The sequence below is a fragment of the Mchenga conophoros genome, linkage group LG15 (genome assembly GCF_057382185.1).
Source record: "Mchenga conophoros isolate Kocher_MC1m ecotype Shallow Benthic linkage group LG15, M_conophoros_male_GT1.1, whole genome shotgun sequence".
In the NCBI taxonomy this organism is placed as follows: domain Eukaryota; kingdom Metazoa; phylum Chordata; class Actinopteri; order Cichliformes; family Cichlidae; genus Mchenga; species Mchenga conophoros.
The window spans coordinates 35,353,506-35,373,709 of NC_140540.1; the positions used below are offsets into that span (position 1 = coordinate 35,353,506).

The 20,204-nt window shown below is 40.9% G+C and overlaps 1 protein-coding gene across 3 annotated transcripts in view; it reads right to left on the bottom strand.

The window, feature by feature from the left end:
• The window catches only part of abca7 (ATP-binding cassette, sub-family A (ABC1), member 7), a 31,977-nt gene extending 12,365 nt beyond the window's left edge, over nt 1–19,612 (bottom strand). Inside the window, exons 1-30 of one of the 3 annotated variants that reach the window (XM_085247788.1) lie at nt 19,532–19,612; nt 17,687–17,778; nt 17,347–17,440; nt 15,983–16,124; nt 15,390–15,514; nt 14,075–14,193; nt 13,436–13,633; nt 13,255–13,347; nt 12,856–13,093; nt 12,529–12,668; nt 10,873–10,989; nt 10,576–10,773; nt 10,237–10,442; nt 9,825–10,001; nt 8,502–8,724; nt 8,086–8,307; nt 7,712–7,916; nt 7,333–7,446; nt 6,760–6,931; nt 6,396–6,527; nt 5,515–5,654; nt 5,269–5,406; nt 4,499–4,737; nt 4,277–4,334; nt 3,534–3,736; nt 1,032–1,158; nt 904–927; nt 547–695; nt 261–385; nt 51–152 (exon numbers count right to left, since the gene is read on the bottom strand). In XM_085247788.1, the coding sequence (XP_085103914.1) occupies nt 51–152; nt 261–385; nt 547–695; nt 904–927; nt 1,032–1,158; nt 3,534–3,736; nt 4,277–4,334; nt 4,499–4,737; nt 5,269–5,406; nt 5,515–5,654; nt 6,396–6,527; nt 6,760–6,931; nt 7,333–7,446; nt 7,712–7,916; nt 8,086–8,307; nt 8,502–8,724; nt 9,825–10,001; nt 10,237–10,442; nt 10,576–10,773; nt 10,873–10,989; nt 12,529–12,668; nt 12,856–13,093; nt 13,255–13,347; nt 13,436–13,633; nt 14,075–14,193; nt 15,390–15,514; nt 15,983–16,124; nt 17,347–17,440; nt 17,687–17,752 (4,286 nt within the window). In that variant the 5' untranslated portion in view covers nt 17,753–17,778; nt 19,532–19,612. Of the gene's footprint in view, nt 1–50; nt 153–260; nt 386–546; nt 696–903; nt 928–1,031; nt 1,159–3,533; nt 3,737–4,276; nt 4,335–4,498; nt 4,738–5,268; nt 5,407–5,514; nt 5,655–6,395; nt 6,528–6,759; nt 6,932–7,332; nt 7,447–7,711; nt 7,917–8,085; nt 8,308–8,501; nt 8,725–9,824; nt 10,002–10,236; nt 10,443–10,575; nt 10,774–10,872; nt 10,990–12,528; nt 12,669–12,855; nt 13,094–13,254; nt 13,348–13,435; nt 13,634–14,074; nt 14,194–15,389; nt 15,515–15,982; nt 16,125–17,346; nt 17,441–17,686; nt 17,779–18,727; nt 18,769–18,844; nt 18,903–19,531 lie in introns of those variants that run through there. The other 2 variants (XM_085247787.1, XM_085247789.1) reach the window with 2 other exon arrangements.
• Nucleotides 19,613–20,204: the final 592 nt, after the last annotated feature.

The window sequence follows — 20,204 nt, forward strand, 5'->3', positions numbered from 1 at the left end:
CTACTGCCTCCATAAATACCACTGAAACCAGTTCAATGGGATGATCTTACGTCATGTTGTCCTCCTTTTCCATGCACTTGGTACCAAATCCAGGCTGGTCAAGGAGAGCTTCAAGCAGATTCTCCATGGCTGGGTTTCCAGGATCATCGTTGCTGTGAATATAAAAACACAGATGAAAGAATTCCTCAATAATATGCTCAATAACAGAAACAAAATGCCGAGGGAGCTTTTGTAGGCAGTTACGACTCAATGTGGGGTACCTGAAGAAGGTGTACTGCTCGCCGTACATCCAGGGATGCAACTGCAGGGCAGGGTACTTCCCAAAAGGAGGAACAATAAGGCTGAAGAGCAGGGCGATCAGCACAAATACAGCAGGGAGAACGATCTGAGGCACAAATCGAGACGTCCTTAAAGATATCCGTCTATGTTTCAGAATAACTATCATTCTGCAACATGTAGCTAATGACAAGCAGCTAATTTCAAAGAAAAAGGCATAGCGGTAGAAGTGGGTGGATATTTTAGTCAGCTGCTGACAGATAGTCTAACCTGGGCAAAGATTCCCCGACGGCTCCTCCGAGCGTAAAGCCAGCGTTTGATGAAGAGCGCTCTCAGCTGCTGCCATGTCAGCCACCAGCCAGTTGCAGGCACCCCACCGTGGCCATCGCCATTCAGCAGGTCTGTCTCCTGAGGTTCTGCTGACAAGAAAAACACAATGTGAGAACCTGGACTGTTAATGTACATTTAACTGATAAATACTTGGACCTAGACACATCCAAATAAACCAGAGAAAAAAACTGAAATGTCATAATTTACGTCTACTTTTTTTGCATTTCACTTAAATTCTACTGAAAAAAATGAATCTCATCTAATAATTATTTTCAGCCAATTGCGAGCTGAGAGTACCTTTTCTATGAGGCTTTTTCCTTCCTGGCAGCATTTTGGAAACAAACAGTCACAAGGGGAAACAGAACACTTACATGTGCATGATATGTGATATGTGTGTGATTGTGTGCGTATACACACACACACACCTGTTTCTGCTTCATCTAGAGGATGGCCATCAGTTCCCTGTCCTGACGGCTGCTGGCTGTGGGGTGATTCAGGCTGCACCTCTGCTTCAGTGTCCACACCTGTCTCCTCGGCCACCCGCAGAAAGATCTGGAAAATACTTTAAATTTAAATCCTCCGTACATGCACAATAAGGCACTCTTTCAAAGAGTGTGAAAACGAAAACAAAGAAACAATAAATAAACCCCACAACGTTTTATTTGTGGAAACAGTGGAAATCTACAATGTCTTAACCCTTGTGTGGTGTTCGTATTTTTGTTACTCAGCCAGTGTTCATGGGTCTGGTGGACCCGCTAGAGTTTTGGCTTTCCAAATTAACACTATCAAACAATTTTATGTTAAATTACTCAACAGATGTTTACTTCATCCCAATTACAAGACATATGAACAGCAAACATGGTTAATTTTTTCCCTTTACCTTTGTTAGATCACATTTATGAATTAATGTGCTTCTCGTTTTTCTTTTATATAAAATGTTATAAATAAATCAGTTATAATCAAGTGGAGTGAGTGGAAAGACACAACACATTTACACGTGAAAAAATAATTAATTGTTTAATTTTTCTTTTGAAAAAAACTGAACACGGGTCTCACAGACCCGAACACCATACAAGGGTTAAAGGACATTTGATACTCCACTCTGTTGCAGGAGTTTCTTATAAAAACTCAGCCAAAGCAATTTTAAGTTCAAACTGAGGCATTTCCTTAACGGTGTAAGCTGCAGACAGCAGGTGGCAGTGAAGGGAGCATCCAGAAACCTTGCAAAGGAGCAGAGAGTGAGAAGGTAAATCATGCAAATGTGACTTATCAGTAGAGATGGACCGATCCGATATTACGTATCGGTATCGGTCCGATACTGACCTAAATTACTGGATCGGATATCGGAGAAAAATAAAAAATGTAATCCGATCCATTAAATATCACGAAAGCACCTCACAAAACTTGCAACACGCCGTAACTCGCCTCAGAACGTCGGAGCAGTATGCATCACGTGATAGAGCAGCTGTGGCATGCCGGACCTGTCGGTGGTCTGGATAGCATGTGGAGCTTCGCTAGCAACCTGGTATTTCATCTCCGACAAAGTTATCCCCGAGAGAAATAAAGCAAGTGTGTAAGTCCATCTCTGAATGTTTGTAAAGCATTCCCACGTTAAGCTTAACGAGCGACTGCCTCTCGCTCTCCGGCTGCTACTTCAATCGTGAAACTGCTAATGATCAGCTGATCGGCTTTTCTGTCGTGAGTCTCTCTTGTTTGTTTTTGGTCCACTTTGCGCCAGAAAGAGCAAACCAGCGGCTGAACAACAGCAGCACGTTTAAGCTTGATAAGCTGTTGTTACAATTTATTTAATATTACTTTCTACACCAGGATCTTTTTCTACGTAGCTGACGGCTGGTAACTGTGCAGGGGCGGATCTAGCAAAGTTTAGCCAGGGGGGCCGATAGGGCATTAACTGGGAAAAGGGGGCACAAAGACATACTTTTCTTTCTTATTCTCATTTAAAATGTCTAGCTTTTAATAAATAATTATCTGACACCCAAAGTTTTAATTTGATGTAAAATGAATAGAAGTCAATTACTGTATATAGTGACTATTAAGTCTAATATATATACCCTAGTAAGCTATAGTACATTTTCCTTTGGGAAGGTACCATCTGTGCAGTCTGCAATTTTGTTGAAGAAAGATGTTGAATCTATTTAATATTTCTTGAAAAATAATTGATTTCTGTGCATTTTTTTTTCACACTGCATCAAATTAAGGTTGATTACGTTGATTAAGCATCATGAGGTGGAGCGTGAGGGGTGGTTCCCTATTTTTTATTTATTTATTTTTGTTGTTGCTGGGAGTTGGAACCCTATTAGTTAGGTTGCTTAATATTTACGCTAAGTACTCTTTAAAATACCAGAATAGGGAGGATGGTGTAGGTCTAAGTTTATTAGATTGATCAGTATTGCTGAACTATGAAATATTTTTTTTGTATACAGGTATAACAGAATAGCTTTAGTGTAGTTGTTGTTTTAAACTTGAGTATGAACTTGCAGACTTGCAAAATGCAGCAAGATATTTTAAAAAACAGTTTTGTTGATTAAAAAACACTATATCGGATTCATATCGGTATCGGCAGATATCCAAATTTATGATATCGGTATCGGTATCGGACATAAAAAAGTGGTATCGTGCCATCTCTACTTATCAGGCTCCACAAATCTGCTATCAGTGCTAATCGAAGGCTAATATTAAGCCTGTTACTGGCAGCTCCACAAATATCCAGCCTTCCTGAAGAGACGGATAATACGCCATTCAATCAGTTTACTTTTACGTCACCCTTGTGGACCGTGCATTCACTATATCGATTACTGTGTAATAGGAGATTTTTATACTAGTTTTATCACAACCAAGCACTCACTGACCTAGTTTCATATTTTCCAGTGATGTAACTGGGAAATGTAACTGTAACATTGTCTCACCTCCTCCAGCGTGCTGTCTGACAGCCCGTAGCTGCTGATTCCCAGTTCAGTCAGTCTCTGGTCCAGTGCGATCAGTAGGATGGCCAGGCTGCTGTCTTTGGCGGCCGTCTGTGGCAGGTTGATCACCGCCTCACGTCTAGACTCCTGCACCAGTCTGGCGCCAGGGATGTGGTGTTGAACCAGCGACAGCAAAGCTGCCAAATCTGCCATGAAGATGATGATGAATGTGATTTTAAATTGCTTCTAAAGATGTTTTCAAACATGTACTCAACATTTTCAGTCTCTCCTATTGTAAGCTACATATTTAAAGCTACACATAAACCCGACAAAATGCAACTTCAGAGGTTTAATGCAAAACAGGAGGAAGTCCACGGACACAGCCCACGACTAAATAGTTTGTAGAACCAGCTTAACAGCAAGAAATGGAAATAACCATTTCCTATAAGACTTTATCAGTCTCTCAAATTGTTGGTGTTGGCTTTTGGTGTGATGGCCACATCCCGTGGCTTCAAAATAAGCTCAAATCATCACCCCTCCACCACTGTGCTGACAGTTGATATGAGGTGTTTGTACTGAAATGTTGTGCTTTGTTTTCGCAAATGTGGCGCTAATATTTTTGTTTCGGTCTCATCTGCAAATGATAATTGCAGTTTCTTTGCTCCAGACCAACAAACCACCAAAACGTCTGCTTTTACATTGGTGCTCAACCTTGCTAATGATCAATTAATGTAGTTTACACTCACATGAGCTGCTATCCTCACTTCCCAGCCCGGTGTCTTCACTCAGTGACGAGTCGCTGTCCTGAAACATAGAGCAGAGAACGGTTCTTTCAGTACTCCACATTTCTGTGCTTTCTTTAAACTTATGTGCAAATTATAAAAACTATATAACAGCAAGGTAATAGATAAAGAATTAAAACTTTAAATTTGCTTTCATTTTTATGATGAATATAAATGAAAACAAACCTTGATGAGAGGAGGGAGCTTGTTGGAGCTGGTACTGGTGGAAATACTGAAATTACTGGGAGTGCTGGTGTCCAGTCCTTCCCTCTTCACCACAGTGAGGTAGTAGCCAGACCCCAGCTGGGATTTAAGGAAGAGCGGTGAGCCACAGCAGCACAGCTTCCCCTGAGAGATGATGGCGATCCGGTCACCTAACAACTCTGCCTCGTCCATGTAGTGGGTGGACAGGATGATGGTCCGGTCTGAGGGGGAAAGAGAGCACGTTAGTGGGATTTATTTTCTTATAAGTCTCAGAATAAAGATCTCGAAAGAAAGACAAGCATATCCAGGCTTTACAGAGATGTGGATCAAGGTTCCTTTGCTCAATTACTTCCCGTTTTATTTGTCCTGTCCTGTGTGCATTGTACTTAGTTTTAGTTCTTTTGTCTTGTTTTCCCCTGATTAGTTTCAGATGTGTTCCCTGGTGTCTTCCATTGCCATCAACTACCCTAGTGTGCACTTAAATCACATCTTTGCCTGCCTGTGTTTTCCACCCCACTTGAATCAATAGCCTTTGTGTTTCTGCTGCTTGTTGGATTTTTATGTCTCGCCTAAATAAAGGCTAGTTTTACTGTTTAAGTTTGCCTGCTAGTCTGCTTTTTGGTTTCATGTTTCCCACTAAACAAGAATGTTATCTTTAAACAAAGAACCAACAAATGACCGTTTAGTCTCCTGGCTAAAATGTGCTTTCTTCTCACCCTCAAACCCTGATCAGAAAACACTGTTCACAGCACCTTTGCGGTATTTGAGCAGCAGGTCCCAGATCCCTCTGCGGGAGTACGGGTCAACCCCAGCTGTAGGTTCATCCAGGACGACCACCTTTGAGCCTCCGACAAACGCTATCGCCACAGACAGCTTCCTCTGCATGCCGCCTGACAAATGGAAAATTTCAAGCTTGAAAAGAAAACTGACTGAAAAACAAACCTGTTGTTTTTCATTCATAAAGTCTCAACACACTGGAGTTAAACTAGTAACTTTACCTGAAAGGTTTTTGGTCTGTTCGTGTCGCTTGTGCAGGAGGCCGACATCCTCCAGCAAAGTGTCCAGCTCCGCCTTCACCTCTGCTTCAGACAAACCCTTCATACAGCCATAAAACCACACATGCTCCTCTACCGTCAGCCTGAAAGAAGGAGAAAATATGAAAATATCTCTTTAATAGAAATCTGATCAAAACAGTCTACACTATAAAAAAAAAAAAGGTATTCTGAACGTTGTTTCAACACGTTGCAGCTCGGGCCTTGTATGTCTCAATAAAGGCTGTTTATTCTTCTTCCTGGCAGATGTCTTCAAGCATCTGTTAAGTGCCATCGTCTGGTCTTGCCATCAATGTGTATAGGGATTAAGTCTTTGGCTGGGCCACCCGAAGATAATCAGAGGCCACTTCAGCATGATGTTAGCCGTTTACTTTGGTTTACAATTGTGACGTGATGAAAGGCGACGCGTGTCACAAACATAGCCCTTGGAGTCTTGTAAATGCAGTTTGACAGTTTATCTGCATCTACAGAGAGCTGTGAGAATTTTCACAGCTCAATTCCTTCCCAAGTGAAGTGTACATTGTTGTCTCTTTTTAAATTATGTTCAACCACAAGTGAAAAAACAAGTTCTAAAAGGCACCTGAGTGCAAATGATGTAAAACAAGTTTCATTAAATTTCAATTTTTTGACTTTCAGCTAACATGAAACGATTTATAAGCTAAAGAATAGCCAAAACAGCTAATTTGGTAGTTTTCTTTCCTAATTAAAGTGTTTCATTTCATTAAACAATCAGGAAAATAAATTTAATAAATTACAATAACCACTTAAGAAGCTACATGCAAGCTACATAAAATCAGTTGCAATCAGAGCTTGTGAGCAGGCCTTACATGTCAAACAGGACGTTGTGCTGGGGACAAACTCCCAGCGTCCTCCTGATGAGGTCCATGTCATGGCGGATGTCCATCCCTTTGATGTACACGGTCCCAGAGGTGGGTGGGAACAGACCGGTCAGGACAGATCTATCAAACATCAGACACATTAAAAAAAAACCATACTGACCCAACGTGCCATCTACATGAAACTACAATCACATCTCTCATTAACCATTTATTCTAATGTGATTTTAAAATTTGAAGCCGCACAGCCACAGCTTTGTTTGTAAAACCACATTTCAGTTAATGAAGCTCCAAAAATTCTGCATGTAAATTATGTTTGTGATCCACAGTCTAACTTTCAGCTAGCTGCTCTTACATGGTGGTGGTTTTGCCGGCTCCATTGTGGCCCAGGAAAGAAGTGATCTGCCCCTCATAGAACTTCAGGTTCAGGTGGTTTACGGCCAGTTTCCCCCCCTTCTTGTAGATTTTCACCAGATTTCTGACGCTTACGCCCAGAATCATGTTACTGGGTTCTGGTTCAATGTGATCTAATTACAGGTATAAAGAGGCAATATTAAATCTGTGAATATGCGAAGGGAAAACAGCACATTATTATGCCTTAAAACAACAAAACAAATGCAAGAACACAAAAAACAAATTGAAAAGGATTATGGGTCTAGGCTCAACTTCAGTCTCCTTGTTTTCTAAAATCGTTTTAATTAATTGGCTTATAGTCTCATCTCATTACCTTGATTTGTACTTAATGGTCTTAAAACTTCATTTGCCAGGAATGTCTTTAAACTGGCATAAAGAGCTGAGCTCAAAAGTCATCACGGTGCAGGATGACAGGTTACTAAAACTCTGTCCAATAAAAAAGCACCTTATATAAACAATAAGTGACAGTAATGAGCCTTCCTTTGGGAACCTGCAGTGCAAAATGAAACAGTACCTTCATTCTGTTCTGTAGGTGCAGGGGGGATCGGCATGCCTGCTTCAAGGGGAACACCTCCCCAGTAGTTGAGCTGAAAGATGAAGTACCATGGCCTGGGGATCCCATACTCACCTGGTGTATAAAACACAAACTTATGCACACATTCATCCAAAGGATAACATTACAGTGTTTAAAAAGATAGCCAGTGGTGGCTACAATGTTATGCCACTGAACAACTTTAGTTTGTCTCTGAACTAAACACATAAAGTGAAACACAAACAAAAGCTTCCAGTTTGAGACACAGGACAGAAGACCGTGGTCGTCTCGCACTTTTTAACAGATAAACAGATGTAAAATATCTACAGCATAGCTAAGATAAAGCAGGAAACATCCATACCAGGAAACACTGCTTCGATGTACCAGGCAGCGATGGCATAGATGAAGGCATCCACATACAACATAACTATGGAGACAGTGAAGCTGTATCGGTCTCCCTCCACAGGGCTGGAGTGCAGGTTGTACCACTGAATGCCCACACCTTGCTCTTCATACTGAGAGAAATACTCACAACCAAAGCCAAAGGCCACAGGAGAAAGGAAACTCTGAGAGAAACAGACAGTCACATTACACCCTGTTAAATCATTGACTGACATTCATAAATAAAACTAAGCACTCTCACATAAGGCCCATGCTCATATTTAACAATTAAGGGATTCCTTTTCCCTATAAAATGTTCCCTGATGACTGCACCCTATCATTTTTTTTACTTACAGCTAAGATTCGGTGTGTGCTGTTGAGGTGGTCTCTCCAGGCGACACACAGGACGTAAGGCAGGTAGAGTCCGAAGTAGATGAGTCCCCCGCAGGCAGCTGACAGGTTGGCCTTTGAAAAGAAGGTGCTGATGAGGAAACACTGCATGATGGTGGCGGTGGCAAAAGCTGTGAGGAAGAAAAAAATAACGGCTGGGTTGCTGTACGGCAAGATGTCGCCCCACTGCAAAAAAAACCAAAACATGTTAGTCATCACGAGAAACTATAAAACACTTTAATACACAAATCATTTCCACTAGAAAAATTCTCTCATTACTTAAAAAAAATATGACTGCAGACTTTGTGATGTTCACATTTTCCTGTTCAGCCTACAGGGTTGCAATGTAGTGTGCGTGTGATGACGGATCATCATCTTGCCTTGAGCAGAGCGATGAGCAGTGCCGCAGAAACCAGGAATGGCACTATGCTGCTGATGAACCAGCTGAACCAAAGTGTCCCAGTTCCTAGACCCATGATCCTCATGGTTTCCTTCAGCCTCGCCTCCTTCTCGTACACCACACCTTTGATGATCATGGCCACAGAGTAGATCCACGCCAGTGTCATGAAAAGCGGCAGAGAGCGGTTTAGCACTCGAAGAAAACTGTGGGGAAAATAACCAAAGACGAAATGTGTGTGCTGATGTTAAACCAGTGATACACGGAAGGCTACAGCAGCAAGTGTTAAACACAAAAATGTGACAATTATGAAGGCTTTCCTGAGCTGCACTCCAACAGCCCTATCAAATGAACTCAGAAACTCCCAGACACTCAACTTGTTATTACAAGAAGCTGATCTTGTTGCACTCTGATATTATACTCAGCTTCCAAAAACCAAGCTCACTGTAAAATATTAAGTTGGGTTTTTTCTATACATTTTTTTTAACTCTGTTTGGATCGTGCCTATAATTATCTTTTCGTCCATGTTTATTCTCCAGCTTCTCTCTTCAGCAGGTTTCTTTAGTAAAGGTACTACTAGTTCTACTACTTCTAATGATTTTTCTAATACATTTAGTATTAGTTTATAAGTTAGCTTAAGTTAGTTTATAAAAGCAGAATTAGAAAAGGATGGAACAAGTGTGGCTTGTTTGGAAGGGATGATAGCACAAAGCTGGTTTGCAAAGTTACAAGACTTCTGGAACAATGTCCTTTGGAAAGACCAAATCGGAGATGTTTGGCCACGATGCACAGGACCACATCTGGCAAAAACCAAACACAGCACATCAGCACTAACACCTTAAACCAACTGGTCATGGTGATGGTGGAGTAGTGGTTTACACTTTTTTGGTAGCCACGGTGCCTGTCCACCTTGCAATCACCGAGTTGACCATGAACTCATCTCTCCACCAAAGTATTCTAGAGTCAGATGTGAAGCCATTTGCTTACAGCTAAAGCTCGGCCCAAATTGAGTTACGAGTTTATGATCCCAAGCAAAAATCTACAGAATGACTGAAAAGGAAGAGAATAAATTTGAGATATGAAAGAGATTTTCCTCGTTGTCATGGCTTAATGTTTCCCCTCAAGGACAGCAGATTCAGCTATCTCAGAAACACAGAGACAGGGGCTGACAGGTTAAACAGAGACCTCTCAGTTCTGTTCGGATCCAGCATAACTCTCTCTCCTCACCTACAGCTGCTCTAGACGAAAAACTCGACTATAGATCAAGAAAGTTCACAACATCCATTTACAACTGCACGCCACTCACACATCGTCCACATAGCAGGGGTAGGGCATCTGCTGGACGTAGATGCCGGTAGTCTGTCGAATCCCGGTAAGCACTCGGCTCACCGCTCTCTCCACCAGGTCTTGAACATACACGAAACCACCCCAAATATAACGCATGTCACTGAAGGGGTCAGCAGCTGGACCCGGATCCCAAAACCTGAAGTTAAAAGAAATCATGAAATCAAGAATTAAAGTGCTAGAGAAACCGTCCTAAGGTCTTCCTTGTTTCATGATGAGGCTGTCTCAGTATGGTTAGTTTAATTACAGCATTATCCAGAACAAACAATAACAGCAGGAGCAGCCCTGTGTTTAACTGCTGTAAAGTGTTGGTTAAAAGGAATAAGCTACTGCTGATAGTAATGAACTATAACAGGAACAGTACTTCTCAGTACCGGTCTTTGAGCTTGCTGGTGCGGGTCACATCATCAATGTCCATACGGATCTTGTATGTGACATGTGGGGGCAGCTCAGACGAGGAAGTGTTGGGCAGCAGGAAAACAACACCTGCCCAGAACTGCCTGTCCTCTAGTAGTTCCAGCGCTCTTTCAATCAGCTGACCCTCAGTTTCCAGCCCCTCCAGTTTGTTTTGAGAGAAGCACTGCAGGAGACGAAGGAAAACATGCAGAAGATATAAACAGACAATCACAAGGAAGGTGGAATTAGGCTTTAAGCAAACTTCACTTTTCTATTTTATTAATATTTAAAAATAAATAACAGCAAAGGAGGAGAACCTCTGTGACTTGTGCAAGAGTGGAGATAGTTTGGTTTATGTCATTGTAGATGTCCAGCCAGGTCAGCGGCGCTCCGGGCCTCCGTGGGATATCTGGAGAGGGTGTCGATAGGAAGCGTGCGATGCGTGAAGCTGTCCAGGGTGTGTCTTCCAAACGCAGGTTAACCAGTACTGCAATCTCTGGCTGCCTTAACAAATCCTATCGCAAACACATACACAGACACATTATTATGACTGAAAAATGCTGAAAAATGCTATATATTTCACTCTTTCCTCTTGTAGTGAGAGAAAGTCTGACCTGTAGCATCTTAACCTCCACACTGGTCTCCATGTAGCTCTTGATTTGTGGTCCCACCTCAAGCCAGGCTTCATTTAGCTCCTGGATAATCTGCAGGTCTTCAAATGTTTTGTTCACCTTCAGCGGAACCGAACTTAAAGTTAGCTTAAGAAGTCACGTCTGACACATCTTACAGAAGGTAATATTAGTCAAGGTTTCCTTTTTAATTTAATTTTTTTTCATATAATGTCATATTGTAAGATAAAGACCTTAAAATAACACAAGGAAAACCCCAACTATCAGACAATCCTCTATGAGCAAACACTTGGCAAGCGTGGAGAGGAAAAACTCCTTTTTAACAGGAAGAGACCTCCAGGGAGGGGCAACCACGTGCCCTGAGTAGTTGGTGTTGGGGGGAGGAAGACAGGAACAAAAAAAAACACTGTGGAAATTGTTTGAATTTTGTGGATGAAAACCTAAAACATCCTGGTCTGAAGACACCTTCTGTTTATAAAACAGTAGGGCTGCTCAATTAATCGAATTTTAATCACGATTACGATCTGGGCTTTCAACGATCATTAAAAATGACTGAGCCGATTATTAGCCCCTCCCTAATTTATCCGCGACACCTTAAAGGCCGGTCCGTGAAAATATTGTCGGGCATAAACTGGTCCGTGGCGCAAAAAAGGTTGGAGACCGCTGATTAAGAGGACCCGAGGGAAGCTCGGAAAGCTAAGCAGAAGTTATTTGGAGAGTGACTGCCGTTGGTTGAAAAGAGAGTTTAAAAAAAACAAACTTCAGTGGTGTTGCACACTATTTTATATTATTTTTTTAAAGTCATTGTTAACCCTTTAAAGCCGGTCAGAGCAGCACGCTCCGTTTTGCGTAACTATTTTTAAATCCCTGTAGAACCTGAACCGTGTAAGCTAGCGCAATAATTTGTTTTGCATATGAAACCGGAGGAGTTGTACTTACATCTTATGCCATCAGCTTGTCCTCGGTCACGGTTTCGTTCCACATATAGCTTTGCAAAAATTGCATAAAAAGCGCTTGCAGGAACAAAAACATAATATTCCAGAAACACGCTTTGCCGTTCCTATCAGCTGTTCGTAACACTTCCCACAGTGAAATGATGCACATGCTGTTTTCTTTGCAAATTTGCATCATAGGATTGTTTTTTGTTTTTCCTGCAGTATATAAAAATTGCTGTATCTCCAAAATAAAACTATGAAGACACTCAAAATAAATTTCCTGTGGTGGGAAACTATTTTTTGCAACTTTGTGGTATTTAAAGTTTTGAGGGATAAGCCTCTTAAATTTCTCCAAGTAGAAATATATGTAAACAAAACAAAAGCGATTTTCAATTTTTTTTTGTAGTTTATTGCACTTTTTTGCAATTTATGTAATTACTATGCACTTAATGCATACATATTATTAAAATATGGGCTATAACAGTTGTATTGATGTATAGCAACTTGAAATGCTCCCACAAATGGCACTACAGCATGTAAAAAAAATAATATGAGCTCTGGTGGACTTGGTTCTATAGTAGGTCTTAAAGGGTTAAATAAATATCGTCAAATAATCGTGATCTCAATTTCAGTGAAAATAATCGTGATTATCATTTTTGCCATAATCGAGCAGCCCTATAAAACAGTGAGTATAAGATTGCTGTACCTCTTTCATAACTTGCTGGATTGCAGGAGTGTTGGGTGTGTAGAGGAGTTTTCCTATGAACAAAGGTTTGATTCCTCTCCACACAATGCGAGACAAAGGGTTGGACTCCAGCGCCTGGATCAGATTTTTACAGAAGGGAGCTGCAGGAAGCAAAAAACCCACCAAGCAGGACAATCGTTAAACAACACAGGTGTTTCTCAGTGGGGTTGTGTTGATTTAAGTGGTGCAAGTGCACCCTGAAGTACAGAAGGATCAAGGCCTCAAGCCAGGTCTTGTCTGCACATATTGCCATTAACATCCTGCCACAGAAACTGCACAGCGTCTTACTTGTATTGTTGTTGTGTTCCACATTCACGTCCTCTGTGCCATTTTTGCCCAAAAAGGACTTGATGTCATTGTCTTCATACCAGTTAAGGGACGGGATGCGTTCACCGTCAAGTTCATGGTGACCGCACACGATCTTTGAAAAAGCTCTGAAACTTTCTCTGGGCATTGCTGTGCGATTTTCTGGAGACAGGACACGAAGAGCTGCGCTCATGTCTGCAAAACTGGAGAGGGAGGAGATCTAAAAGAAGTGAAGAAGGAACAAGAAGCATAGAAGAGGCAGAAATGAAGGGCGAAAACAGGTGAGAGAGAAATACGACAAAAAATGATGAAGGTCTGATGGTCTTGAACTGATCATGTCCAGTGTGATAGAGATATAGACTGAATCTAATGTGCTCTTACATCATCCAGGAGGGCAGTGAGCTCCTGGGAAACTGAGGTGACAGCCTGACTGATGGCCCTGAGTTCTCCAGCGTTGGCCATTAGACGGTCTCTCTGACAGGGACAAGAGGTGGCCCATGTTACTCGTGCTGCTTTGAATTCACTAAATTTCGCGCTGGTTTCTCCATCAGCCGATGCTTACCGTCAAGAACTTGGTCAAGTCGAGCTGAGACAGGAAAAGGCGCTCGGTCTCCTGCAGCACATCAGCTGGTAAGTAACACATCTGGGTCTGAAGATCAGTCATGGCGGTTTCTCCTCCATCCACCGTCAGCAGCTGTTCTAGGACACTTCTATTACACACCATGTCCTTTAGCTGCATCTCCGCTACAGCCAGTGTAGTCTGGGGTGGACAAAAACGTTCTTTTAAGGATGTTTGGCCATCAGACAAAAACAATACAAAGGTAATATGCTTGCTACTGACCCAACAAAAAAATTCAGTGATGCCTTAAAGGGAAAACTAACAGTTTACATTAAAATATCATCACAAATTACATGACTTTCCTGTAACAAGTTACAGTAACTGCTTTTCAGCACATAATGTAACTTTGGTGGCAGCAAACACCTCAAAGACTTGTTAGTGACAGAAATCTTATTTTCATTTTGGATTATATCTTTCTTCTTCTTCTTCTCTCTGTAATAAATGTTATTTATTCTGTGTAAAATTTTACATTAGATTGGTTTATATCTTTAATCCTAAAAGGGATTAACCACTTAGGCCAAAAGAGTTTTAGTTCTACAGAGCAGATAATGGGTTTATTTGTGATTTAAGCCGGTAACCAACCTGAAAATTAAGTCTAGCATTCAGCAGTGTGTCCACATTCACAGGTGACATACTGGCATTGGTCAGGAGGAAGGTGGAAAATGTCTCATTTGGTCTCAGGTATTGTTTTACTGGGAGATCTGCAGTGGAAATACACAGATTAAGATTACAGCCAAAACCCCACAAAGCCCCACAAATCAAAGTCCAAGCTAGAATCAACACTTAACATCTAGAATAGAGCTTGCAGCTGAGTTTGCAGTATCAACACTTTAAACTTAAAGTTAGCACAGTTAATTTGTAGTTTTTTCAGGTAGCACATGACGTCCGATAGTTTCTTCCTTTTCATACTGACGTGTTTGATAGATTTTAGCCTTATTTTCTATTTTAAAAAAACGATTTTTCCTGCTGCTGAGAGTAAAAAAACACAATTACAAACTCATAAAGTTAAAATGCGACCAGCTACAGGGAGGCAGAATAGAATAAGCCCGGTTCCAGTCACTGGTTCATTATTAATGACTTGCAGGTCACAGAACAGTGCAGCAGCTTTCTCCATTGTTTGCTTGTATGATTTCTGCTCACATAAACTCATCGATACAGGCTTCATCATTTGAACTTCCTTCCTTATATTTTTGTTTTTCTTATCTAGAAATTTAAAACTGGTTCACCAAGAATAACCTTCCTTTTCTCTTCTACTTGTCTCCTGTGAGGTTTAACTAAATATTAATTTCATCCTTCCAAACAGTTACCCAAATGAAACAGTGCAGCAGGTTCTTTAAACTAAGACCTGAGCACATGTTAATGTTTGCCTTGCTGTAGAAAAACAAAACACTGACAACCTGCTTTCATTCAGTCTCTTGTTCAACAGGGGAAGTAACTCAATATGACCGAGGCAGGGCAAGCTAAGCAATCACTATGTCCTGCTTTCACAACAGCAATAAGACACAATCATTCAGCTGTGCTTAAACCACACGTACACATACTGAGTAAGGCCTGCTCAGATACATCAAAGTTAATCCAACATTCCTTTCTTTGTATAAATTCTTGTTTTTCCCCCCTATTTCTTTTAAAAACAAAGAAGGTTTTTGCATTTGTGTGAAAAGCGGGAATAAAGCGCAGCTACATGGCAACTAAACCTAAAGAAAAACCCCCAGCTAAACATTGACTTTATGTAAAGCTTCATGTTCTGCCACAATGACTGTACTTATTCATGACTCTTTCTGGCTAATGGTGCCCATTTAAGAAAGAAATTCTAAACTGCCCCTCTTCAAAGTTTGCCCTCAGTTTAATATGTATTCCTTGGATCAATGCTTCAACAGATTGAAACAAGCTGCAGTACTTGGCAGGGCTCCACTTCTTTGTCCCAGCTTCCGGACGCTCTCCATTAGCTTCTGAAAGCCGGCGAAGCTCTGATTACCACTGTAGGCCAGAACGGCCTGGACATCCACTAGAAGCCGAGACAGTCTGGAGGAAAACAACAGTGAGATTGAGAGTGTGTGTGATACTTAATGACAGCAAACACTGACTTCATGTTTGTATACAGACCGAGTCTATTCAATCATATTGCCTGCTAGTCCTAAATTTGCCTTACTTTACTGTACACTGTTGTGTACAGTAAAAGAATGCAAAACTGTGAGCTTTTACGTCATATTGCCTGAAGACAAGTGTTCTGATTTCCTTCAGAAATATTTTAAAACTATTCCTATAGGATGTGTTTATATAAAGTCGTGCAATGTATGCACATTTTTGCAAATGAGCTGAAAGATGCAGGTGAGGTTGCTTTATTTCTAAAATATACTTTTACTTACAGTTTTTCTTGTTTCAGAACACTTGTAATCAGAATACTAGTACTGTACCGTTAAAGCAATGATCCTACTCTAAACTGCACCACTCTAGGTGGTTGGCCATGTTTTTAATCTCCGATCTACCTACATGGAGTTGTTAAAGTTGCCAACTTGGCCGGGTGTCTCTCCTGGTGTCTGGCTGTGGAAGCAAGGGTTGTTGATGTTGCAGATAATGCCCTGAATCCAGGGCAAGGTCCCTGCTGACGGCAGGGCTTTGTTTGGAAAGTGACCTACAAGGAAAGAAAAGGAGATCAGCCTGAGCCACAAAACAATGAAAATACTGTAGAAGTGACCTAAAATACATCCACCAGGTACTAGACTGAGCAATAATCCTAACATCCTATCCTAGGATTCAGCTGTGTGTTAAAACAGTGCCACAATCTTCCCATTAGTGGACATCCCAGCAAATCCACCTGTTTCTTCCTGTTAAAAGTGAGTTTTTCCTTGCCACTGTCGCCAAAGTGCTTTCTCATAGGGGGTCATGTGATTGTTGGGTTTTTCTCTGTATGTATTATTGTAGGGTCTACCTTACAATATAAAGAGCATTGACGTGACTGTTGCTGTGATTTAGTGCTATATAAATAAAATTGAATGGAAGGTCTGACTATGCAATGTTCAGAGAAACTGCAAAACAGCCAAGAGCTACATCTCATACTGTACAGGTCTCAGTTAGCGTGTTAAATGCTAACGTTCATGCTAGTGCAATTTAAAAAAGACTGAAACAGTTTGTCTTGTTTTGGAAGGGTTGCCACGAGAAAGCCTCTTTTCCATAAAAAGAAGATGGTGAAACAACTCAGGTTTGTAAAGTTTCATCTGAACAAACTTCAACTTCATAGGTGGTGATTTGTTCAGTTCTCCACCTTTATTGACGCTAAAGGTGATGAACAGCAATGCTGTGAAGAGTGTGACAAAATCTCTCCACAACCCTAAGAGAAATGATTACTTCAAGTTATTGCTGCTAAATGTGGACCTACAAGCTAAGGAGTCATGGGTGGGCTTAGTTTTTTACCGAACTGCATAAAGTCCTGTGACGACCTTTCTCACATGGCTGTATATATATGTAAAACTTTAACTTTGTTCAGCCTTACTGATTGTGGTCCAGTGGAGGCACTTGGAAACATTTCGTGTAGGTTTCATATTTGATACAGATCTAGTCTAGTTTGGTCTAGTTTACATCTTCTTAAACTCAAAGTTAGTGAGATGTAACTTTATCATGCACAGACTAACTGCCCATTACACTCTGAGCTGGCATGCTGTGTTTTCTTAGGTTACCAGTTATGTCACTACATGTTTATAGAGAACTAATCAAAGCAGGTCAAGAACACAAATGTGCGTGTGTGGCACAAGACTCACTCTGAGTGAGTTAATCCTCTTTAACCAGTTGGCAAAAGGCCATTTTTAAGACGTATAAGCGTGTTTGTGAAGAGACACAAATATCCCAGCATCACTCACATTGGCTCTGTTTGTAAGGAGGGTGCGAATGACGGACAGAGATAAGGATGACGAAGAGGAAGAGAGGCCAGAGGAGCTCGATAATGAGCTGGATCTGCACAAGAGGAGAGCATAAGAGGTGTTAACAGTAGGTCAAACGATCAGTGACCTTTACGGGCCAGGACTATAGCCAGCAATGAAACTGACAAATAAGTGCTGTGATACTTCAGATGGTGATGTATACACCGGAAAACTGAAGAATGATCTCATGTACTGTGCAGTCTGTGTCTCGTTCATTATGCTTCCTTATAGAATCAAACAATCTCTTGCTTTTTATCCTAAGTAGTGAAGATGTGATCACCTTGTTCCTTCTGCGGTACGTGATGTTCTTCCAGAGCAGGAGGAACAGTTGTCTGAAAAAACCCATCGCTCCTACCTGACCATGACGTGATCCTGGAAAAACGGTGGGGAGAAGAGGACAAGTTCATCAGGGCAACTATGAAATGTACGCAAAGGAGAAAAGACAGACAGAGCCAATACTGCAATCATTGACAATCAAAAACACAGCAGGTAAAATAAGTCCTGAATACTTCACTAAAGTTCTAAGTAACCTGAACAGACCGTATTCTCCTTTTCTTTCACAGGCTTGTCTAAACTTTGCAGGAGCACCTGGTCATGCCCTGTTTCTGGTGAAATTATGTACCTTCCACTTCCAAATTATGGCCCCTGATATTAATTATCACTAAGTGGCAAATTACTAATGACTGATTTCAGCTGGTGTCAGGACTTTCCATGCCTTTTTGTATTTTCCCTTTTGGGTGATATAGAAAATTCTTAAAAGGAAAAAGAAGTGTCATTATTAATGTTAACTATGGTATATTCTCTGTATTTGTATAGCGCTTTACTTAGTCCCTAAGGACCCCAAAGCGCTTTACACTACATTCAGTCATTCACACATTCACACACTGGTGATGGCAAGCTACATTGTAGCCACAGCTGCCCTGGGGCGCACTGACAGAGGCGATGATAAATCGATAAATCGAGGTGATGATAAATTGATAGTTATCATGATAAAAAATTATAACTATGATAAATGTTATTAGTGAAGACAGACCATACAAGGTATTGAATAATCAGCCCAGATCTTATCTTAAAGACCTCATAGTACCGTATCACCTAAATGGTGCACTTCACTCTGATGTCTTACTTGTGGTTCCTAGGACATTTAAAAGTAGAACGTGAGACAGAGCCTAAGCCTTTTAAGATTAAAAGGTTTAAATATGTAATTTCTGATAAATCTTAAAGTTTGTACAGGATCAGTCGACAATAAACCCTCCCTTAGTTCTGCTGCAATAGGTCTAGGCTAGTGGGGACTTAAATTATGTAGAAAAAAGTTACAGACCTGCCAGCCTTACTATGTGTGTTTAGAGTAAAGGTTTTCTTCTCTGCTCACTCTGATCTGCTCAAGTCAGACAATCCCATGCTTGATCCTGAAATCCTCCTGATCCAAACAGCTTACCTGTCTCACTGTAAGGCATTCACTTTTGCTCAACCATTCGTCCAGAATATGGTCTCTTCTAGATTTAGAAAACAACATAAAGCTGTTTAAGTAAAGCTAGAACTGCTCTGACTAATTCCCTTTGCAAACCTTACAAAACAGTCTGCATCTCTGCGCATGTCAGTGCAGGTGTAGGATGTAGTTTTTATAACCATTAAAGCCGGCTTTTTAAAAAAATATATTTTTCTTTATTTTGACCGCCAGGTTTCTCACGGGGTTGTTATTTCCTGTTTGAGAACAGGAAAACATTAGCAGGTAGCTAATGCAGTGTTGATGTAACAAGGTACAGTAACGTTTCATGCTCCCATAACACAGAAACTACGCATCCACATAAGTTACAACTTTGCACTGCTTGAATGAAATTAGGTTATTCAATCAGGTATTCTTTTCTTAAAGTAGACATGTTAGAGAAATAAAATCAAATCAAAAGTACACTGTAACTACAAGTTTATCAACAACAATATTTAGCGGTTAAGCGTAAACTTATAATATAAGGGCAATAGCTTACAAAAGCTTGAAGAAACATTAGCTTCCTTGTCTTAGCATCCTATACAGTGATGTTGCTATTGTGTACATCAGCTCATTTACGAAAACAGTGAAAAGAAACCAATTTGATTATCTCAGTGTAAAACAGATGTTAATGATTACCTCTGTGTAATAAAGCTGATTTTAAAGCTCCTCTCCAGCGGCCGACAGCTTGACATTGACTTCCCAGTGTTTGCGATAGCAGCTGTAAGCAGCGTAAAGTTCCGCCCACACATGAAGCGGATTGGTCAAACACATTCAAAGGGGCGTGGCCGTAAAAGCCGGTTAAGAATCCGATTGGTTACTGTTATAATTTCGTAACTGAAGAAACATGGAAAAAAGAGAACTGACAGGTTCACAGGGCTTTAAGTAATATGAACCGTTCCCTTGTGTTCAAGAAGTAATTCATAAAGAAGGATATTTTATCAATACAAGCAACAAAGCATTATAACTTTAGCCTGACATTATTAAAAACATTACAATCACAATTAATAATTCATAAACGGCACCAGTTCATTTTCACTAGACATTGCACTGCTGACATTTTTAAAGTGGCATACCAGTGTATAAGCATCCAATTGATTTTTATGGAATCAGTAGCTGTTTGTGAGTCTGTAGGTGTGAGACCTGATTGACCTGACATGCCGACCAGAGTTCAACAGGTGAAACACCCAGTAGGAGAGCATGCTCTCTACTGATGAGCGGCAGAAGACCAGCAGCAGCAGCTTCCGGTCCAGGTTATTCTTTCTCACATGGAGGAAGTGAAGCTACTGCTGGGCCTTCTTTACCAGGGCGT